This window comes from Budorcas taxicolor, chromosome 1 (assembly GCF_023091745.1).
Source record: "Budorcas taxicolor isolate Tak-1 chromosome 1, Takin1.1, whole genome shotgun sequence".
Taxonomy (NCBI): Eukaryota; Metazoa; Chordata; class Mammalia; order Artiodactyla; family Bovidae; genus Budorcas; species Budorcas taxicolor.
In genome coordinates this window covers 152,249,276-152,268,010 of record NC_068910.1, presented here as the reverse complement: position 1 = coordinate 152,268,010, position 18,735 = coordinate 152,249,276, and the positions used below count along the sequence as shown (strand labels likewise).

The 18,735-nt window shown below is 41.0% G+C and overlaps 1 protein-coding gene and 1 pseudogene across 1 annotated transcript; one reads left to right on the top strand and one right to left on the bottom strand.

Moving 5' to 3' along the window:
* Window positions 1-1,165: 1,165 nt before the first annotated feature.
* Window positions 1,166-16,070, bottom strand: KCNMB3 (potassium calcium-activated channel subfamily M regulatory beta subunit 3). Its single transcript, XM_052662023.1, has 4 exons — window positions 16,009-16,070; window positions 7,745-7,936; window positions 5,755-5,953; window positions 1,166-1,213 (listed from the first exon to the last, which is right to left on the bottom strand). The coding sequence occupies exons 1-4, from the start codon at window positions 16,068-16,070 to the stop codon at window positions 1,166-1,168; spliced, it is 501 nt and encodes a 166-aa protein (XP_052517983.1).
* A 723-nt stretch (window positions 16,071-16,793) lies between these two features.
* On the top strand, window positions 16,794-17,946 carry LOC128052738 (60S ribosomal protein L7-like; annotated as a pseudogene).
* Window positions 17,947-18,735: the final 789 nt, after the last annotated feature.

The window sequence follows — 18,735 nt, the reverse complement described above, 5'->3', positions numbered from 1 at the left end:
GGTGTAAACATCAAGGTTCTAAAATTCAGAAGAGTTGGGAATCAATCAGGAGTTTCCCAAGTTGGGGTGTCAGTTTGTACAAGCTTACTTCATTCAAGAACTTCACTTGAGTAAGGGTTTGCACTTTTGTCAATGCAGCACCATTCCTTTCGCTTGGTTTTAGTTATGTTCATATTTCAGCCATGCTAGTTAGCATGAAGAGATAGTTATGAGCCATAAGAAAATCTTATGACTCAATTTTTACACAACTACATTTAAGAGTTTTAGCAACAAAGAAAAAAGATCAGTCCACTGTACATATTAGCATAATGGGTAGCTGGTTTTTACTACCAACAGTTGACTCCAGTCCTCCTGTTGGTAAGTATGGGAAGGATAATGCATTTTTTAGCATTAAGTTTATGAATCTATCTAAAATATTATTTAATCTCTCACTATAATAATTCTGTGGTTATGCTAAGAGCCGTGTATATTTCTGGTGATTCTTACTTTTGTTAATCCTTCTAGGATAGCAAGGAGGCAGAACCTTCACTGTTCTATTATTTTCTCAGAATATCTAATAAAACTAACCTCTTTAATTCTAGTGCAGATTTCCAAATGTGGTCACTAGCCATTGATTTCGTAAGAAAAAAACTCTTATCAGATATATATTCCTATTGGAGAGCTTGGCCTTCATGATTTCTAGAAATGTTTTTGGCTATGGAACCAAAGTTTCAAATGCAGTTAATGTTTTCAGTGTGGTTCAGTCCTAAGACTTTATTTCCGTTGAATAAACTCTAAAAGAATGTATCCTTTTAGAACATAACACTTCAACATCTTAGGAATGTGACACCACCACAGACTACTGACACCTCCAGTGTAGACTTTGGAAGCTTCAAAAAGGAGCTCCCATCACCCTCTTTACCCCCATTTATTGTCACAAATCTATTTATCTATATTTGTCTTTCATTGAGTTAGAGTCCTGTAGTATATCACGTTAGTTAGGAGGAAAATGTTTTAAATGTTCTTTTAATGATGGCCCAAAAAGAGTATTTGACACAGCAAGTGCATGTGTTACTGTACTGAGAATATAGAATAATAACAGTGTCACTAAATTTAAGACCTCGTCCCAGTCATGCTCTTCCTGGCAAGAAGTTTGGCCTGTGACTGCACTTACTGTTTGTGCTCATCAGAAACTGTCAATGTCTGCTTTAACTTTGCAGTCTGTAACATCACGCTGTTTATTAAAAAAAAAAAAAATTACTTTAACTTGTGTCCAAACAATCCTTAGTGTACTATATGTTGAACAAAAAACTGTGATAATTACATTTGCCATTTAGTACTTAACAGCAAACCACTGTTGGTAATAATCAAAATTTAGCTGAATTTTTCTTATCAACAATGACAAAGTATAGTTGATTGAAAACCTGAAACTATTATGCCTTAAAAGCCAATTTTTCTGTCGCAGTAACATGATAAATATTGGAGAAATATCAGTTTAAATATTAACTTCCTTTAAACATGAAGAATTATATGCTTGTATTTTAAGCAGAGATTACATGTGTACACATACATGTATGAATGTGTCTGTGTGTGTGGACAGACTTTTTCCCAAGTCAGTTGATGACCAGAACCTAAAAGTGAAGTTCGTCTGGAAGCAAACTGGTTTTGCATTCAGCTATCATAAACCTTGCAAAAGGTAAGTCTGGGCTTTTCTTGGACCAGTAATGCACATGGGCATTGATATTTAGTGCTTCTAAGCAATTCACAGCAAATAATTGATAAAATTTTCATTTGCCAAATGATTTGCGTTAACGTAAATTGACTTTGTTCTTCAAGCATAATGTCTCTCTTTCCTGAGATGAGCCAAGTAGCTACTATATAAATGGAAAACTATAGTATCTGAAACACTTCAGGTTTCACACTTTCATATGCTTTAGGTTTTCGATTGTTTTTAATTTGTTAGGAGAAAAATCCAAAGAAGTGCATATTGTTAGGTGGGTGTCAAACTTACTAAGAAACGGAATAGATATGTGACCTTAATTTAAGAAATCTAGAGAATCTCAATTTGTGGAATGACTTAAAAAGTGTATGTATACATACATTTTATTACAAGGAAGTCTTTGGCATACAAAATAATCTACTATAGCCTTCTAAATAGCATATTCTGAACTCTAGATACATATCATACTTAGCCAAGAAAAAGTGGGGAGGAATCGGCTCCTGCAGCTCCTTACCCCAGCCCCTGTTCCAGCTGTCCAACAAAAGGTACCAAGGCTTGTTGAATTATTTTATTTTTAATAAGAACTGTACATACTTAAGGTTTACAATTTGGTGATTTGATATACATATACATAGTGAAATGATTACTATAGTCAAGCTAGTTAATGTGTCACTCACATAGTTAACGTGTGTGTGTGTGTGTGTGTGTGTGATGAGAGCACCTAAACTCAGTCAAGCTAGTTAATGTGTCACTCACATAGTTACGTGTGTGTGTGTGTGTGTGTGTGTGTGTGTGTGTGTGTGTGTGTGTGTGTGTGTGTGATGAGAGCACCTAAACTCTTCTCTTAGCAAACTTCTGGTACTCAATGCAGTATTATTAACTATAGTCAGTATGTTGTACATTAGATCATGGGATTCATTCATCTCATAATGAAGTTTGTACACTTTAACCAATGTCTGCCCTATTTTCCCCATCCCGCCTCTGGTAACCAGCATTCTGCTCTCTGCTTTTTGTGTATTTGACTCTCTTAGATTCCACATATAAGTGAAATGCAGTGTTTTCCTTTCGGTGTCTGAATGATTGTTAGCATGATGCCCTCCAGGTTCATCCATGTTGTTGTAAATGTCAGGATCTCCGTTTTTCAGGATGAAAAATATTCCATTGTATGTATGTTTACACACACACACATATGTATCTCACAATTTATTCATCCGTCGATGGACACTTAGGTTGTTCCATATCTTGGCTGTTGTGAATAGTGCTGCAGTGAACATGAGAGTACAGGTATTTCTTGAAGGTACTGATTTCATTTCCTTTGGGTATATACCCAGAAGAGGAATAAGGCTAACTAAAAATTGAAACTTAGCAAAAGTTTTGTTATCTATCTACTAGGTACCAGAAACCAACCTAAGTGTTTTACACACTTTGACTTTTTTCTTCCCTAAAAATAACCTCATGAAAGAAAAGACCCATCCCCATCTTACAGATGAGAAGAGTGGCTCAGTTCAACTGACTTGCCCAAGGACACCTATCTAAAAAGCTCTAACTATGGCCTACAAATGTTTTAAAAATCATACTCTGAGACACATGTTCTCTCCACTATTCCACACTAGAAGGAGGAGAAAATACCCAAATTGTTCACTGCTGGTCAAGTCAATATTGCTCTGTTATTCAGTTTGTTTAATAATGTGTGATTTGCAATTATTGCGAAAAGGCATTAAATTGGCTTAGAATCAAAGTTTGTTTTGATTACATCTACGTATCAGAGTTGCTTCAAAAGTCATGCTTTTTATTGTCCATGATGTAAGATTTTTTAGTAAAATTGTAAAGATACTTTGAGGAACATTGGTTTTCAAAATGAAGTCTGTTTTCAACTCATATTCATCTTAATCTGAAAAGCACTTGTTGGGAGAGTCTTGTGATACTATTTCATAACCATGGTTGATTCATTAATTAAAGTATGGACAATTGTTGACTATCCACGTGGGACTTTTCTATGATGCGGATTATCTGAGATGAATGTTAAATTCTATCCGGTACAGCTTCTCCCTAACTTGATAACATTTCTAGCCACCTCTCCCACTCCCTTCAGAGTGTACACAAAGAGCAAAATGAACTTATGGGAAGCATAATTAACTAGAAAGAAATGTTACTAAAAGAAAAATCACATGGTACATAGCAAGGTTAAGTACAGATAACACTAAGCTTAGTGAATTTCCCAGGCAGCAGCTTTCCTCTTTTCTCATGGGTGATGAGGTAAAATGGTAGGTCCGTGTTTTCTGAAATTACCAGATTATTATCTTCCTGTAGTGTATGAACTGCTCTTCACTAAGACTTTTTTGACAAGTGTTTTGACGTACACTGCATTCCATGGAACTAGACTGCCTGTTCCGTGCTCAGCAGGTTGGAAACTTGCATCACTTATTTTGACAGTGACAGGTTCTAGCAGGGGCTGATACTAGATGAAGCACAATGACCGTGAGCGCCTTTTACCCTGTGGAAACAAAAGGTGCTTCCCTGGCTCATGGGGAGAGATTTGGAATAAAAAAGATGGTGGATTTGTATTTATTTATAGAATAGAATATACAATGAGACTTTTTAACTTTTTTCTTTCCCACATGAAATAACCATGCTTTGTTTCTACACCGTTAGTTTGAGTTTAGGCATGATCAGGTCCTCAAGTGCAGACCCTGCAGGTATCTGAAGGCCAGGACTTGAATTTGGCCACCGTCTTAAGGTTTCTCTGCTCCTTCCTTTGCTCCTCCCAACATGCCACACTTTGAATTGATGCTGTGCCATGTAAAGAACTTTGCCACTTACCTCATCTCTGAATGCAGTGCTGTGCTTTTCACACAAGAAGGACAGGTACTGTGTTAATCTCACCATGCCAACTATCAGGACACCACCCAGCAGGGTCAGCGAAGGCCAGAATAAACAGTGGAAGATCATCATCTGGTTGTATTTTTTTATGAGAATGACGTCTTCGGATTGGCCGTCTGGAAAACGGGGTCCCATTTTTGTCATCGAAGAATTCCTTTATGTCCAGAGCACCACTGAGCAAATAATTTCTATTCCGGTGGCACTTAGGTGTGTAGAAGCACTAGGAATATGGAGGAGGAAGAAAAATGAGGGCGCTGGCTCTGAAATCAAATGCTTTAAAGTTTTAATTCTGAAATCACTTCACAACTGAAGCTATTAAGAGTTTTAATCTCTGAAGGTGATAAGACCCATTACATAGCTCATGGTGAAGGGGTACCAGGAGGGCAAATAGTGAACTGGCCATTTCTGAGCACTAAACAAAGATGTGGGAATAAAGACACTGAGGTTTATTACCATATCCACTAAGCACCCAAGACACTCTGCCATCGGCCTACAAAAACATTTGAGACCTTAAAGGTTATGGCATCCAAAACAGAAATCACCAGATTGAAATGAGTGTTTTAGTAAATACAAAGTGTAAAATGTCAACTAATTTAAGTCAACTTTTTATAGTTAGGTGAAAATGTACTCTCTAAATCATATGAACCTGTTGCTGCTGCTGCTAAGTCACTTCAGTTGGGTCTGACTCTGTGCGACCCCATGGACTGCACCCTACCAGGCTCCTCCGTCCATGGGATTTTCCAGGCAAGAGTACTGAAGTGGGGTGCCATTGCCTTCTCCCATGAACCTGTTGAGTATCCTTTAAAGGACAATCTTTAAATTTCTTTGATAAGAATTACTGTTTGATTTAAGGTGGGCTGTATGTTCATTTTAACATTTTTGATATGAGGAATGGGATCTCCCAACAATAAGTTAAGACTACTTACAAATAATTTTGTTCACTGTCTCAAGTCTAAATTCCAGACACCAACATGAACTCTCTTTTCTGTATACCCCATTTCTCCTCCAAGAATGCTTTTAGCTTCATTTATCCTGATTGGGTCACTATTGATACATTCACTGGAAGAAAACAGCTTTATCTAGAGATGGCCCTAGGTACTGCACCTTGCTAGGGACAGTCTGCCATGGAAAGGTTGCTGTAATTAGAACACTTTCACACATGAAATTTACACTACCTGGGAATTTATCTGGACAGCCTCTTCATTATAATGTAGGAGCACTTTCTGACCTGAATGGGTGAGGTTCACAAACACTTGGAGACACGGGTACTTGCCCTGACCTCGGCAGTCCATCCCACAGGAAAATGCACAGTCCATCCAGTGGTCCATGACATACGCATGAATGATAGTGCAGTTCGATTCTTCTCTCTGAGTGCTTCCATTTGGAAAAGTAAATAAATGATTTTCAACCCTAGAAAATTTAGTCCTGTACTTCTAATGTGATAACCCAAGGCACCTGTCTATTTGAAAGCAACGTAGGACGCATCATAGAAGGCATTTAGCGATTCAGGAGCACAGAGAAACTTGCAATGGGATAAACGGCAGCAAGGTACCAAGTTCCATCTCAGTTATGACCCTCCTGGCGTATTTCTCACTGTAGATCAATGATTTTCGAATTTCAGAATCACCTGAATGGGTTTGTTAAAATGAGGAATTTGTTAAAACATGGGTTCTATGACTTCCAGGGATTTGGATTCAGTTGGTCCGACTTGAGGCCCAGAAATCCGTGAATTTAACAGTATTTAAGGTGTTTGGGGAAACATACTTTTTAGCAATATTAGCCTAAATACTATAACCACAAAAATTCACACTCAGAAATCTTACCATTTCTTTCTGCCTCATCAACTCAAGATCTGCCCACTGGCTTGTCCTGGTGAAAATGTGCCTTTGGAAGGAGTCCAGCCACAGGGCTCTTAGGCAACTTAGCCATTCCATTTACCCTCTCTAAGAGGCAAGTGCAAATCATATGAGGAATCCCATTAGATAACTTGCCATATTTTAACATTAGTGAATTCCTTAAGGTCAAGAAACATATTCTCTGCATCTTTATGTTCCTCAAAGCAGAAAGCACAATGCCTCTCACATAGTAGAGGCTCAATAAGTGTTGTACTGAACTAAAGCTTACTTGGCTTCCTGGTGGCTCAGTGGTAAAGAATCTGCCTTCCAATGCTGGAAACACAGGTTCTATCCCTGATCCAGGAAGATTACACATGCCTCGGAGCAACTAACCCCCTGCACCAGAACTACTGAGCTTGTGCTCTAGAGCCCAGGAGCCGCAACTACTGAGCCCACGTGCCACAATTACTGAACCCTGGGTGCCCCAGAGCCGGTGCCCCACAAGGAGAGAAGTCACAGCAGTGAAAAGCCCGTACACCACAGCTGAAGAGTAGCCCCACTTGCCACAACTGAAGAAAAGTCCGTGCGGCAAAAAAGACCCAGCATAGCCCCAAATACATAAATAACAATTATTTTTTAAAATATTACTTGGAAAACATTCCTTGAGGATTTGCACACACACCACACACATAGAATGTCATAGATACAGTGAGAAGGGGTAGACAAATGTCCTGCCCCTGAAGACTTTGTGGTGGTATTAACCTTGGGTATTTTCCTTGACCCTTCTGAGCCTGAGATTCCTCATTCATAAAGTGAAAATCAAACTAATAATGTTTCCTTCATGGACTTGCTGTAAGTTTATATAGGGATAAAATATATACTTGATATACAGTATATATTTAAGTTAATAGCAACTTATCACATGTGTTTAATAAGGAGACTACTTCAAAAGAAGAAAATAGTATTTATTGAGCGACTACTATGTGCCAGGTAGATATTACCAAACTCAAAACCTCAGACTCAAAAAATTTTATGTTCATGCAGAAAGTCATGCTCATCTCCTTCCCTAGGATGTTAGTGTATTAAAGAATGTATTACCTGCAGGGATATCGAATATGTAGACCCCCTATTGAAAGACTTTGGAGACTGGAGGAGGGGAGCAGCAAAGGAATATCTTTCACTTTCTCACCGCCCCCTTCCTCTACACCCAGCTGCCTCCAAGCACTGAGAGGAACAGGGCTTCTGGAGAAAGCAAAGCCAGTGCCCTCTCCTCCTCTACCACTGTGCCTACACCTAGGATGAATGTTATGTCTCCTCTCTCTGTTCTCACCCGAGCAAGAAGGGCTTCAGGATGGTTACTCCAAGCACGAAGAACATTAGGACAGAGAAACCCATCATTGCAAACCCTAGCAGCATGGCCCGGTCCTCTCCAGCACTGGATGGCAGCTTCCTGTGCACGTCTGGTGGGTCTCGAGCATTGCGGTCTGTGTTTCTCCTCGTCCCTGAGGTAGAAAAGGCTGGCCTTCGTGGGAACAGGGAAGGAGATATTTCAATAAATTGGGACCCCAGTTCTCATAAACAGTTGGGAACAGTAGTGATTATTTTGCATGATATAGAAATGTTGAATCACTGCGTTGCACACCTGGAACCAGCATAGTGTTGTAGGTCAATTATACTTCAATTTTTAAAATTAAATAAACAGTATTTGTTTCTAAAAGCCTAAGTTTAAATTCTGACACTTCCGGAAGAAAGCATAATAGAAATCCTTTATGACCTTGGTGTAGGCAAATATTTCTTAGATACAACACACAGGCACAATCTGACACACAGGCACAAAGAGAACAAACTGGTAAACTGGACTTCATTAAAGTTTCTGCTCTTCAATAAAACACTGTTTAAAGAATGAAAAACAAGACCAGACTGGAAGACAATATTGGCAAATCATATATCTGATAAAAGTCTTTAATCCAGAACACATAAAGAACTCTCAGATTCAATAATGCCACACAACATGGTTAACAGTCTCAACAGCCACTTCAGAGAAGGTATATACATAGCAAATAAGCACATAAGAAGATCACGTTAGAAACTTGTACATTAAAACTACACCAACATACCACATCATCCCCACTAGAATGGGTTAAACCAAAATAACAGACTGTATCAAGTATTGGAGATGATATAAGGAACTGGAACTCTCCTGCACTGCTGATGGGACTATAAAACGGTATAACCACTTTGGAAAACAGCTGGTATGTCCTAAAAAAGTTAAATATATAGGGGGCCATATGACCGAGGTGTTCCATTTCTAGGTATTTATTTACCAAGCAGAATGTAAGCACACGATCATACAAAGACTTGTACACAGATGTTCTTGGCACCCTAGCTGTAAGGAGCCCAAAACTGAAAACAACCCAAATATATGATGTACTTTCATCAGTAAGTATAAATTCTTACATTTCTATAATGGAGTACTATGCAGCAACAGAACTGATAAACACAGTACTCATAGTGGACCTCAGAATAATTACACTGAGTGAAAAATGCTGAGCAAATGAAAGAGGCCACAATGTATAATTCCATTCCAGCAAAATTTTAGAAGATGCAAACTTACCTTTAGTGACAGAAAGCAGATTAAGTGGTTACCTGGGGGTTGGAGGACATGCGATGGGCTTCCCCCGTGGCTCAGTGGTAAAGAATCTGCCTGCAATGTAGGAGCCGCAGGAGACGCGGGTTCAATCCCTGGGTTGGCAAGATGCCCTGGAGGAGGAAATGGCAACCCACTCCAGTATTCTTGCCTGGAGAATCCCATGGACAGAGGAGCCTGGTGGGCTACAGTCTGTAGGTCGCAAAGAGTCAGATACAACTGAAGCGACTTAGCATGCAAGCAGCATGGGGACATGCTAAGGGGCACAAGGAGACTTCATGGTTGTAGGTGGTGGGTATGTTTCTCATCTTGACTGGGTGATGGTTACACACATATGTCAAAACTTACCAAGTGGTACACTTTAGATACATGCCATTCGTCATATTTCAAACATAAAGCTTTTTTCTTTTTTCTTGACAAATGTTGGAAGAAAAAAAGTGGGACATTTACCAACCCATGGTGAAGGGATGATCCCCTCTGCTGTTCACCTGAGGGTGTGGGCAGACTCGATGCAACACAGTGAGATCTTACATTCAGAGCTCAGTCCATCTTAAACAAGCTAAAATGGCATGTTATATATATATTTTTTAATAACAAGACCAAGGAATGTTGCCTGGGTAAAGTCTTTAGAGATCTGTTTACCTAATGACTAGGAAAGAATCACCTGTAAGTAGCTTTCATGTGAACTTACTTATCTCTCAGGGATATTGTATATTCCCCCAGAAAATATTTTTTACATTCCTTTATGAATTCCATATGGGAAGAATGACTCTGCAGGCTCCCATTTGGAATTAACAGCATCCTGAAGGAGGATCTGACTTGCTCTTTCATGTCCAGCTGCCAGGAAGACAGCACATCCAGGGCTTTCTGGCCAGGGGCCCAGTCTGCTCAGAACAGTGAGGGTCTCGCTGTGGCTTCTCCCCTTGCCCACCTCGTCTCTGTCTTCACACAGCTCCATAAACAAGGCCCTCCATCTCTTCCCTCTCTCTGCTCTGTTTTAGCAGAGGAGGTGATAAATTCTTTCACAAGGGGGCTGTCCAGTGAACCAAGTCCAACACAAAGGTCACCAACTGGTGGCCCATGGACAGCATCCAGCCCACAGATGTGTTTTGTTTGGCTTTTCCTGTGTTTTTTTAATTGTGGGATTAGCTGCTAACACTTTAAAAATCATGAGATTTCTCACACAAATGCAGATTTCTACTTTTGAAAAAAATCACAACTGCCTATGAACAGCTGGCGAGTGGAGCAGAGGCTGCCCCTGGGGACAGGGCTGTCTTCTCCAATCCTCCACAGTCCCACCACTGCCTGCGGTCACTGTCACTGCTCCGTGCTCAGCAGGCATTTCTGCCCCAGAGGTATTTCCATTTTAAGAAGCTTAACGAAATCTTAAGCCAAATAAATGCAGCCATAATGGTAAAAACGCAGGCTCCATCAAGCTGTGTAAAAAGCTTACTAAAATTTTGAAGTGAAGCAAAAACCCTGTAGAGAGAATTGCTAGCTGTTGTCTTCTGAAAGCGTATTTTATACCTTATCTTCCATCCTTCCTCCTTTCTCTCCCTAATTCCCTTTCTCCTGGCAATATCTTCAGACAAGAGAGTGAGACTGGGGGGGATTCCCTGGTGGCCCAGTGGTTAGGACCGTGTGCTTTCACTGCTGAGGGAGTGGGTTCAATCCATGGTTGGGGGACTCTGTTCCTGTAAGCCTCGTAGCTCAGCCGAAAGAGTGTGAGTGAGGGGGATGTGGGGCAATCCAGTTTGTTCCGGGGGCCTGCTCTGGGAGGCCCTACCTTCAGGAGATGACAATTCTATCGTTACACTGCTTTGGAAATCAAAGCCCTGGTTTGGGATTTTTGGTCTCCTTTGATATTTTACTCACCCTCTATCTATTATCCCACCTTCAGAGAATGGGCAGTGTGGGGAAATTTAATGACATCTGAGCCAGCATATTTTATAGTTTCTCAACAGATATGTTCATTTGATTAAGAGTTTTAGCCCTAAAGGAAGGTTTGGCTATTTTCCAGGTTCCCATTAGTAAAGAACCCACCTGCCCCTGCAGGAGACACAAGAAACAATGGTTGGAATCCCTGGGTCGGGAAGATCCCCTGGAGAAGGAAATGGCAACCTACTATAGTATTCTTGCCTGGGGAATCCCATGGACAGAGGGGCCTGGCAGGCCACAGTCCATGGGGTCACAAAGGGTCAGATACAACTTAGTGATTAAACCACCAGGTTCCCAATACCCAACACCCAGCATTTCCCTCATGTTCTGAAACTGGGCTTTAGTTGCTCTATATTGTAAAATCTCCAGAGGCTTATTGTCAGATATCTGTGGAATCCATGCATGGAGAGGCTTATTATGAAGCCTCTCTGGCCATTTCTGACCTATTGATTTAACATACCCAATTATACCTGTGATATACAAAACTGACATAACCGGGGAATAAGACCTAGTAGTATAATAGACTATTCTTTCTAATATTTCTGTCCACTTTGTTTAAAGGCTTTATGAAAAGCTGAAAACCTCAAAGACACCTTGTGAAGAAATTATTTCATATATGGTAGGAAAGATAATAAACAAAAATTGCTAAAAATTAAAATACAGCTATATTTTACTATTATAACAATAACAACAATCTTCTATTTCTCTAGTAAAATAAACTAGATACCACTTTAACTGTAAATAATAAAAATCCTGGCCAAAGCTTAGAAAAAAAAGTTTGAAATATGCAAAGGACAAAAACTATGTGAAAATAAGAACCCAGAGGAGAAAGTGGACTGGAGCACAAGTTGACCTTGAGAGCATTTGCAGAACTTGGTGACCCTGAGATTCAGTCTCATGGTTTGTGGGAAGGACACAGGGACAGGAGACAATGCCCAGAGCCCATCCAGGGTATGGGAGTTAACGCTTTCAGCTAGAGCTGGCATCCAAAAGACCTCATACTCAGTGTGAGGTGGAATGGCAAGTACCCACCGTCCATACACAACTCCCTAGGAGACTGCCAGGAAAGAGCCTTTCTCAAACCCAGACACTGCACACAGGAGGAAAACTGCAGTCTCCCCTGAGGCGTCACAACCTTCAGGAGAGCCTCAAGAGAGTTTATGGCCAGAAATCACACGATTTGGGAAATCCAGAAACCTCAAGCTGAGAATTTCATTCAGTCTTCTCTCAAGTAGTTGGTGCCCTCTGGCAGCAGGCCGGAGCCAGTGTGTAACTTCTCTGGAGGAGCTCTCCTCCGACCTAGGTCTCTAGGGAATCCTACAAAGTTTCAAGGAGTGTGTGCTCTCATTCCAAAGTCATAAAACACAAAATTAGGGCCTTGGAGTGAGAAAAATACACAACAGAGTCAGATCCCCAAAAAACCTTCTGATATTGGACAGTATATAAAAATATATCTAAAATATGTTTGAAAAAATAAAGGAGGGGGTGGATATCAGAAGGAGTAAGAGACTCTAAAACATGACCAAGACAGTATTAAAAAGAAACAAGTAGAATTTCTAGAAATGAAAAAGAATTGATATAAAAATTCAATGTATAACAAGGACCTACTGTATAGCACAGGGAACTATATTCAATATCTTGTAATAACTTACAGTGGAAAAGAATCTGAAAATATATATATACATATTATACATATATGTGTGCGTGCTCAGTCATGTCCAACTCTTTGTGACCCCATGAACTGTAGCTCACCAGGCTCCTCTATCCAAAGAATTTTCCAGGCAAGAATACTGGAGTGGGTTGCCATTTCCTACTCCAGGGAATCTTCCTGACCCAGGGAGTGAACCCTTGTCTCCTACATCTCCTATAAAGACAGGCAGATTCGTTACCACTCTGCCACCTAGGAAGCCCATATGTGTGTGTGTGTGTGTATATATATAACTGAATCACTTTGCTATATACCTAAAACATTGTAAATCAATTATACTTCAATAAAAAAATTAGTGGATAGATTTAACAGTAATTTAGATACATCTGAAAAGATAATTAGTAAACAGTTTGATCTGCAAAATAGCTAAAGTATATAATACAGAGATTTCTTTAATGGAAAATGCTGAAGAAAGGTTAAGAAGCACAGAAGATAGACAGAATGGGTCTAGCATAAAGTCTAGTCAGAATTCCAGAAAAAAAAAAAAGAGAGAAAAGGCTAAGTAATATTTTTTAAAGACAATAATATTAAAGAAATGATGAAGGCCCAGTCCACAGATTCCAGAAGCCAAGTGGGATAAAATAAAATGAAACCCACACCTACATACATCACAGATACTTTGCACAGAAACAAGAGAAATTCTTAAAAACAGCCAGAGAAAAAGATTAACTTCAAAGGAATGACAATTCAGCGGAGCACTTACTTCTCTATAAGAACAGAAGCCAGGAATACTGCCTTTATGCTGAGAAAAAACAGAACTCTGTACCCAGCAAATATCTCACAAGAGTTAAGTAAGAAATCAAGGCATTTCAGATACACACAAAGCTGAGTTTGCCATCAACAGACCCCCAGTAAAGAAAAAGGTGAAGCAGTTACTTCAGGCAGAGAGAAAACAATCCAGTCTAAGAGCCGAGAGTTAGTCAAAAATGAAGAGCAATTACAGGGTAAACAGGTGAGTAAAGACACTAACCTCACAAAATAATAATAAAATTTCAATATTTAAATTTTTTAATTAAAATAATGATAAAGGTGATGACAATGACTGTTCACTTACTGGGTTATTCCCTTTGTCTATATTGTTTAAACAGAATGAGAGCAGCAACTTCGTGGTGGTCCTGTGGTTAGGTCTGCACTCCCAATGCAGGGGTGCAGGCTGGATCTCTCACTGGGGAACTAGGATCCTTCAGGAAGCATGGCAAAGCCAACAAACTAATTAATTTAAAAAATGAATAGAGTGAGATCATACTGGATATAGTGGGTTCTTTTTTTAAGCTTGTCTTTTTCACTTAACATAATAACCACTTTCCCATGTTGGCAGCAATTCTTCGTAACCCTTCTGCTGGGTACATAATATTCCATTAATCGGATACACCATAATTTCCTTAACCATTTCTCTATTGTTGGATATTAAACTATTTCCAGTTTCCCCAGGCCATAAACAGTTCTGTAATTAAGTTTGTGGTATTTACAAGTACCTTTCATCCAAGGACTTCAAAGTGCTTAAGAGTGATCTAATTTTGCTCTTCAGCCAATAAGATGAGTGAATAGCATTTTTATTCCTTTTTGCCAGCAATAATCTTCACTTCTAACCAATGTGCGTACCTGGGGGATTTTATTCACAGTCATGGAAGTACCCACCCCTTCCTGTTGCTCCTCTGATTTCAGAACTGACTTTCCCACCTGCCTGAACTACCACATTTGCTATGGGTGCTTTCTGACTTAGCCTGAGGCAAACTCAAAGAGCTTGAACATGTTCATCTGGATGTGATCCCTGAGAAAGCCAGCAGCCTCTCCCTCCAACAGTTTCTTGGGCAGAATGTTCCTTAGAAGGATGCTGAGGTTCATCAGGGCTTGATAGCTCTGCTGACACTCATCTCACATATATATGTAATTTTAAGCACTGGGTATGTTAAATTAACATTTCCTTATAATTTGCGTTGCAGAGATGTGGGTAATTATTTTTACCCTTCTATTTTTTTTTTAAATTACAAATCTATATAACAACTTCTTTTGAAACAGCAAAGGAGGTTGAGGAAAGTCAATACGGTCTGTGACGTTCACCATGAGGCAAGATGGGTGATCCAATTGTGCATATCAGAAGTGGAAATGGGACACTGTATTGCTCTGGGGAGAACACAACGGCTCTAACTGCTAGTTAACTGTGTTATGAATGGGGCATTAGAACTTGTTCCCTTGCATGTTAGTCATTTGATCTTCTGCCATACAATGATTCACTTTAATTGTCTTCTCACAAAAGCATTAGTTCATTTGTAAGAGAGAAGTGTTTTTGCCTCAGTCTCTTTCTTCTGTTTGTTTCTTCCTCCTCCAGCCCCGACCTCCATCCAAACCCCTCTCTCTCCTTTCCTGCATTCTCTCTCTCAAAGGTGCATGAGTGTAGTTAGAGAAGATGGGAGTGAGCGATGTGATGACCATTATGATCTTTATACTGTTTCCAATTTCTCAGCTCCCAGCTCCACTCAAGCTGCTAACAAACCACCCAGGTTTCCAGATACAGTGAGCAAACATAGCTACGAAATGGACCCTCTCAGGAGTAAGCTGGCAAGCCTTAATATCTCATTCCTCAACACCCTCTGGCATTGCTCCTCTCTCCAGGTGGGTGCCCACTTCAGTGCCCTACTGCTTCACTCCTGGGGGCAGGCAGATGTACAGCACCTCTGCTTTGCATTCCCCTGGGGAGGAAAGAGGTCCTCAAGATAACCGGTCTCACTTCCCCCTTAGATAGTAGAGGTGGGTGGTTAATAACAGCAGCTGAAATGTAAAATGGTACAGTATAGAAAGTAGCACTGGCTTTTACACTAAGGCATGCAGAGACCATCACTACCTCCATCAGCAGACAAGGGGATGGGGTAGAGAGAGGTGAGGTGACTTGCCCACAGTCAGATAGCCATTTAAGCGAGCTGGATTTGAACCCAGGCTGTGACGCCAAGATCCAAGCAGTTTTCACCAACGAAACCAATGCTGATAGTAACTTCATTCAACTGACAGACATTTGTTGAGCACCAACTGTGTGCTGGGCAGAGTTCTACTGCTGCAGAGCCAGGGAGGCTAGAGTCCTAGCCTCCAAAAACTTGCCATCTAGAGGAGGAAGCCGACAAGGAAGGATGCACCCTATGATAGCGCTGCTGGGGAAGCCTCGAGGCTCCCTCGGGAGGCATGACAAGTGGACACCCTCTGAGGATAAAGACCAGACTCAACCCCCGAACTCCTTGGGCTGCTCTCCTTCTAACCAGTTGTTCAGTGAGATGCCCATGAAGGCTGAGAGATTCTGGGGGTGACTTACCTCCCCTGGCATCTCCGGCCGCCCTGGAGGGTAATTTGAACAGGGATGCTGAACGGCTGCATGAGACCAGGGGCCTAGGCAAAATGGACTCCTTGCAACAGATTCATAGCCTCTGAGGGCGCCAGAAGGGTGAAGTTTAAACATCAGCGGAAGTAGGGTCCCAAGGGAGGTCCTCAGGCGCATCTGCGCCTCCAGAGCTACCCCTGGGGGTGTGCCGAGCCGGCTCCTCTGGCGAGTGGGGAGGTTAGGACAGGCATGACCAGGCGGCTCTGCAGACTCCTGGCAAGGCGGAGCGGTCCGTCCAAAAGGCTCAGGATCGACCCTCCGTGGCTTCTGCGGCCAGACTTTCTTCCCAAGCTCATCCAGAGCCTGCCGTCGCCTTAACACCTGGGCTCGGCTTCAGCTGTCATGCATCGCCATAGAGACCGAAACGGTTGTGGAAAGTTCTGAGCCCCAAGGGACCCTACGTAATTGGTGAAGGGCATATCAGTTCAAGGTTTATAAAAAGAGGAAATGGTTTGCCCTGTCCACACTTCCTTTATTCAAGTTTTTCCATTAGAATATACATTGAAAGTGTTAGTTGCTCAGTCGTGTCAGACTCTTTATGACTGTACTGTCCATGGGATTCTTCAGGCGAGAATATTGGAGCAAGTTGCCATTTCCTTCTCCAGGGGATCTTCCCTACCCAGGGATCAAACTCGGGTCTCCTGCATTGCAGGCAGATTCTTTTACCATCTGAGCTTGTGTATGTGTGTGTGTGTAGAATATACATTAATAGATAGCTAATGGGAAATTGCTATATAACACAGGGGGAGCTCAATCCAGTGTTCTGCGACAACCTAGAGGGGTAAGATGATGGGTGGTGGGAGGGAGGTTCAGGAGGGAGGGGACATGTGTATACTCGTGGCTGATCCACGATGCTGTACAACAGAAACAAATACAACATTGTAAAGTAATTATCCTCCAAAGTGAAAAATAAAGTTTTAAAAATTTATGTTAGAGTGCAAGCTTAGAGGATGGATTTTTCTTGTTTATTATATTTCCTGATTAAGAGAATTCATTTCTAGACCATATGTGATTTAACAAATTTTTAAGACTCCAAGGGTCATAAAATAACTCACCATTAAAACTACATCAAAGTTTAAAAAAAAAAAAAAGACAGCACTGTAGCAAACCTCTTTCCCAGCTGGAACCATGAAGGGTGCCAGAAGAAAAGAAAAAAATGGTTGCTGCTGTGCCAAAAACCCTTAAGAAAAAGTGAAAGAATTTTGCAGAATTTAAGAGCAGGTGCCTGAGGAAGAAGCTTGCCCAAAAGAAGCTTCAAAAGGCAAGGAGGAAGTTTATCTACGAAAAAGCCAAGCACTATCACAAGGAATACAGGCAGATGTGAAGAACTGAAATTCAGCTGACTATGGTGGCAGAAAAAGTCATCAGTCTATGCACCGCGGAACCTAAATAGGCATTTGTCATCAGGGTCAGAGGTGTCGATGGTGTGAGCACAAATGTTTGAAAGTGTTTTAGCTTCTTCGCCTTTCACAGATCTTCAGTGGCACCTTTGTGAAGCTCACCAAGACTTCAGTTAACATGCTGGGAACTGTGGAACCATACATTGTTTTGGGGTACCCAAATCTAAAGTCCGTAAATGAACTGATCTGCAAGCACGGCTATGGCAAAATCAACAAGAAGCAAATTGCCCTGATGGGTAACAAGTTGATTGCTCGATCTCTTGGTAAATATGGCATCTTCTGCATGGAGGATCTGACTCATGAGATCTGTACTGTTGGAAACTGTTTCAAAGAAGGAAACAACTTCCTGTGGCCCTTCAAACTGTCTTCTCCACAAGGTGGAATGAAGAAAAAGACCACCCATTTTGCAGAAAGTGGAAATGCCGACAACAGGGAAGACCAGATCAACAGGCTTATTACAAGGATGAACTAAGGTATCTACCATGATTATTTTTGTAATTTGCTCGGGTAGTAAACACTGTGCTCAGTCACTCGGTTGTGTCCTCTGCCTCTTTGCAACCCCATGGGCTACAGCCCACCAGGCTCCTCTGTCCATGGGATTCTCCAGGAAAGAATACTGGAGTGGGTTGCCATTTCCCTCTCTAGGAGATCTTTCTGACCCAGGAATCGAACCCAGGTCTCCTGCATTGCAGGCAGATTCTTTACCAACTGAGCTACAAGGGAAGCCTCAAGATAATATTACCTTTACTTAAAAAACAATTCAGCAAAAGTAGTCTACTTGGCATTCCTCCAGGGACTCTTCCTGACCCAGGTACTGAACCCACATCTTCCAGGTTTCCTACTTTGTGGGCAGATTCTTTACTGCTGAGCCACCAGGGAAGCCCCTAATTAACACTGACTGCTTTCAAGTTGAAAAAAACAAAAACACTGTATCAAATGATATTCTATCTTTCTTTGATAACTAAAGGACATGTGGGGGATTTTTCAATACTACCAAATCATGAACATAAATTACTATTACACTGCAGCTCACCGAAATGATGATGACAGAATGCCAAGTAGACTACTTTTGCTGAATTGTTTTTTAAGTAAAGGTAATATTATCTTGAGGCTTCCCTTGTAGCTCAGTTGGTAAAGAATCTGCCTGCAATGCAGGAGACCTGGGTTAGATTCCTGGGTCAGGAAGATCTCCTAGAGAAGGAAATGGCAACCCACTCCAGCATTCTTGCCTGGAGAATTCCATGGACAAAGGAGCCTGGTA

Coding starts and splice junctions, on each gene's coding strand:
- KCNMB3 (XM_052662023.1), bottom strand. CDS start 16,070: ATGCAGCCGTTCAGCATCCCTGTTCAAATTACCCTCCAGGGCGGCCGG. Junction 7,937..16,008: donor GGCCGGAGATGCCAGGGGAG/GTAAGTCACCCC, acceptor GTTCCCACGAAG/GCCAGCCTTTTCTACCTCAG. Junction 1,214..5,754: donor CTGTCCAGATAAATTCCCAG/GTAGTGTAAATT, acceptor TTTAATAAACAG/CGTGATGTTACAGACTGCAA.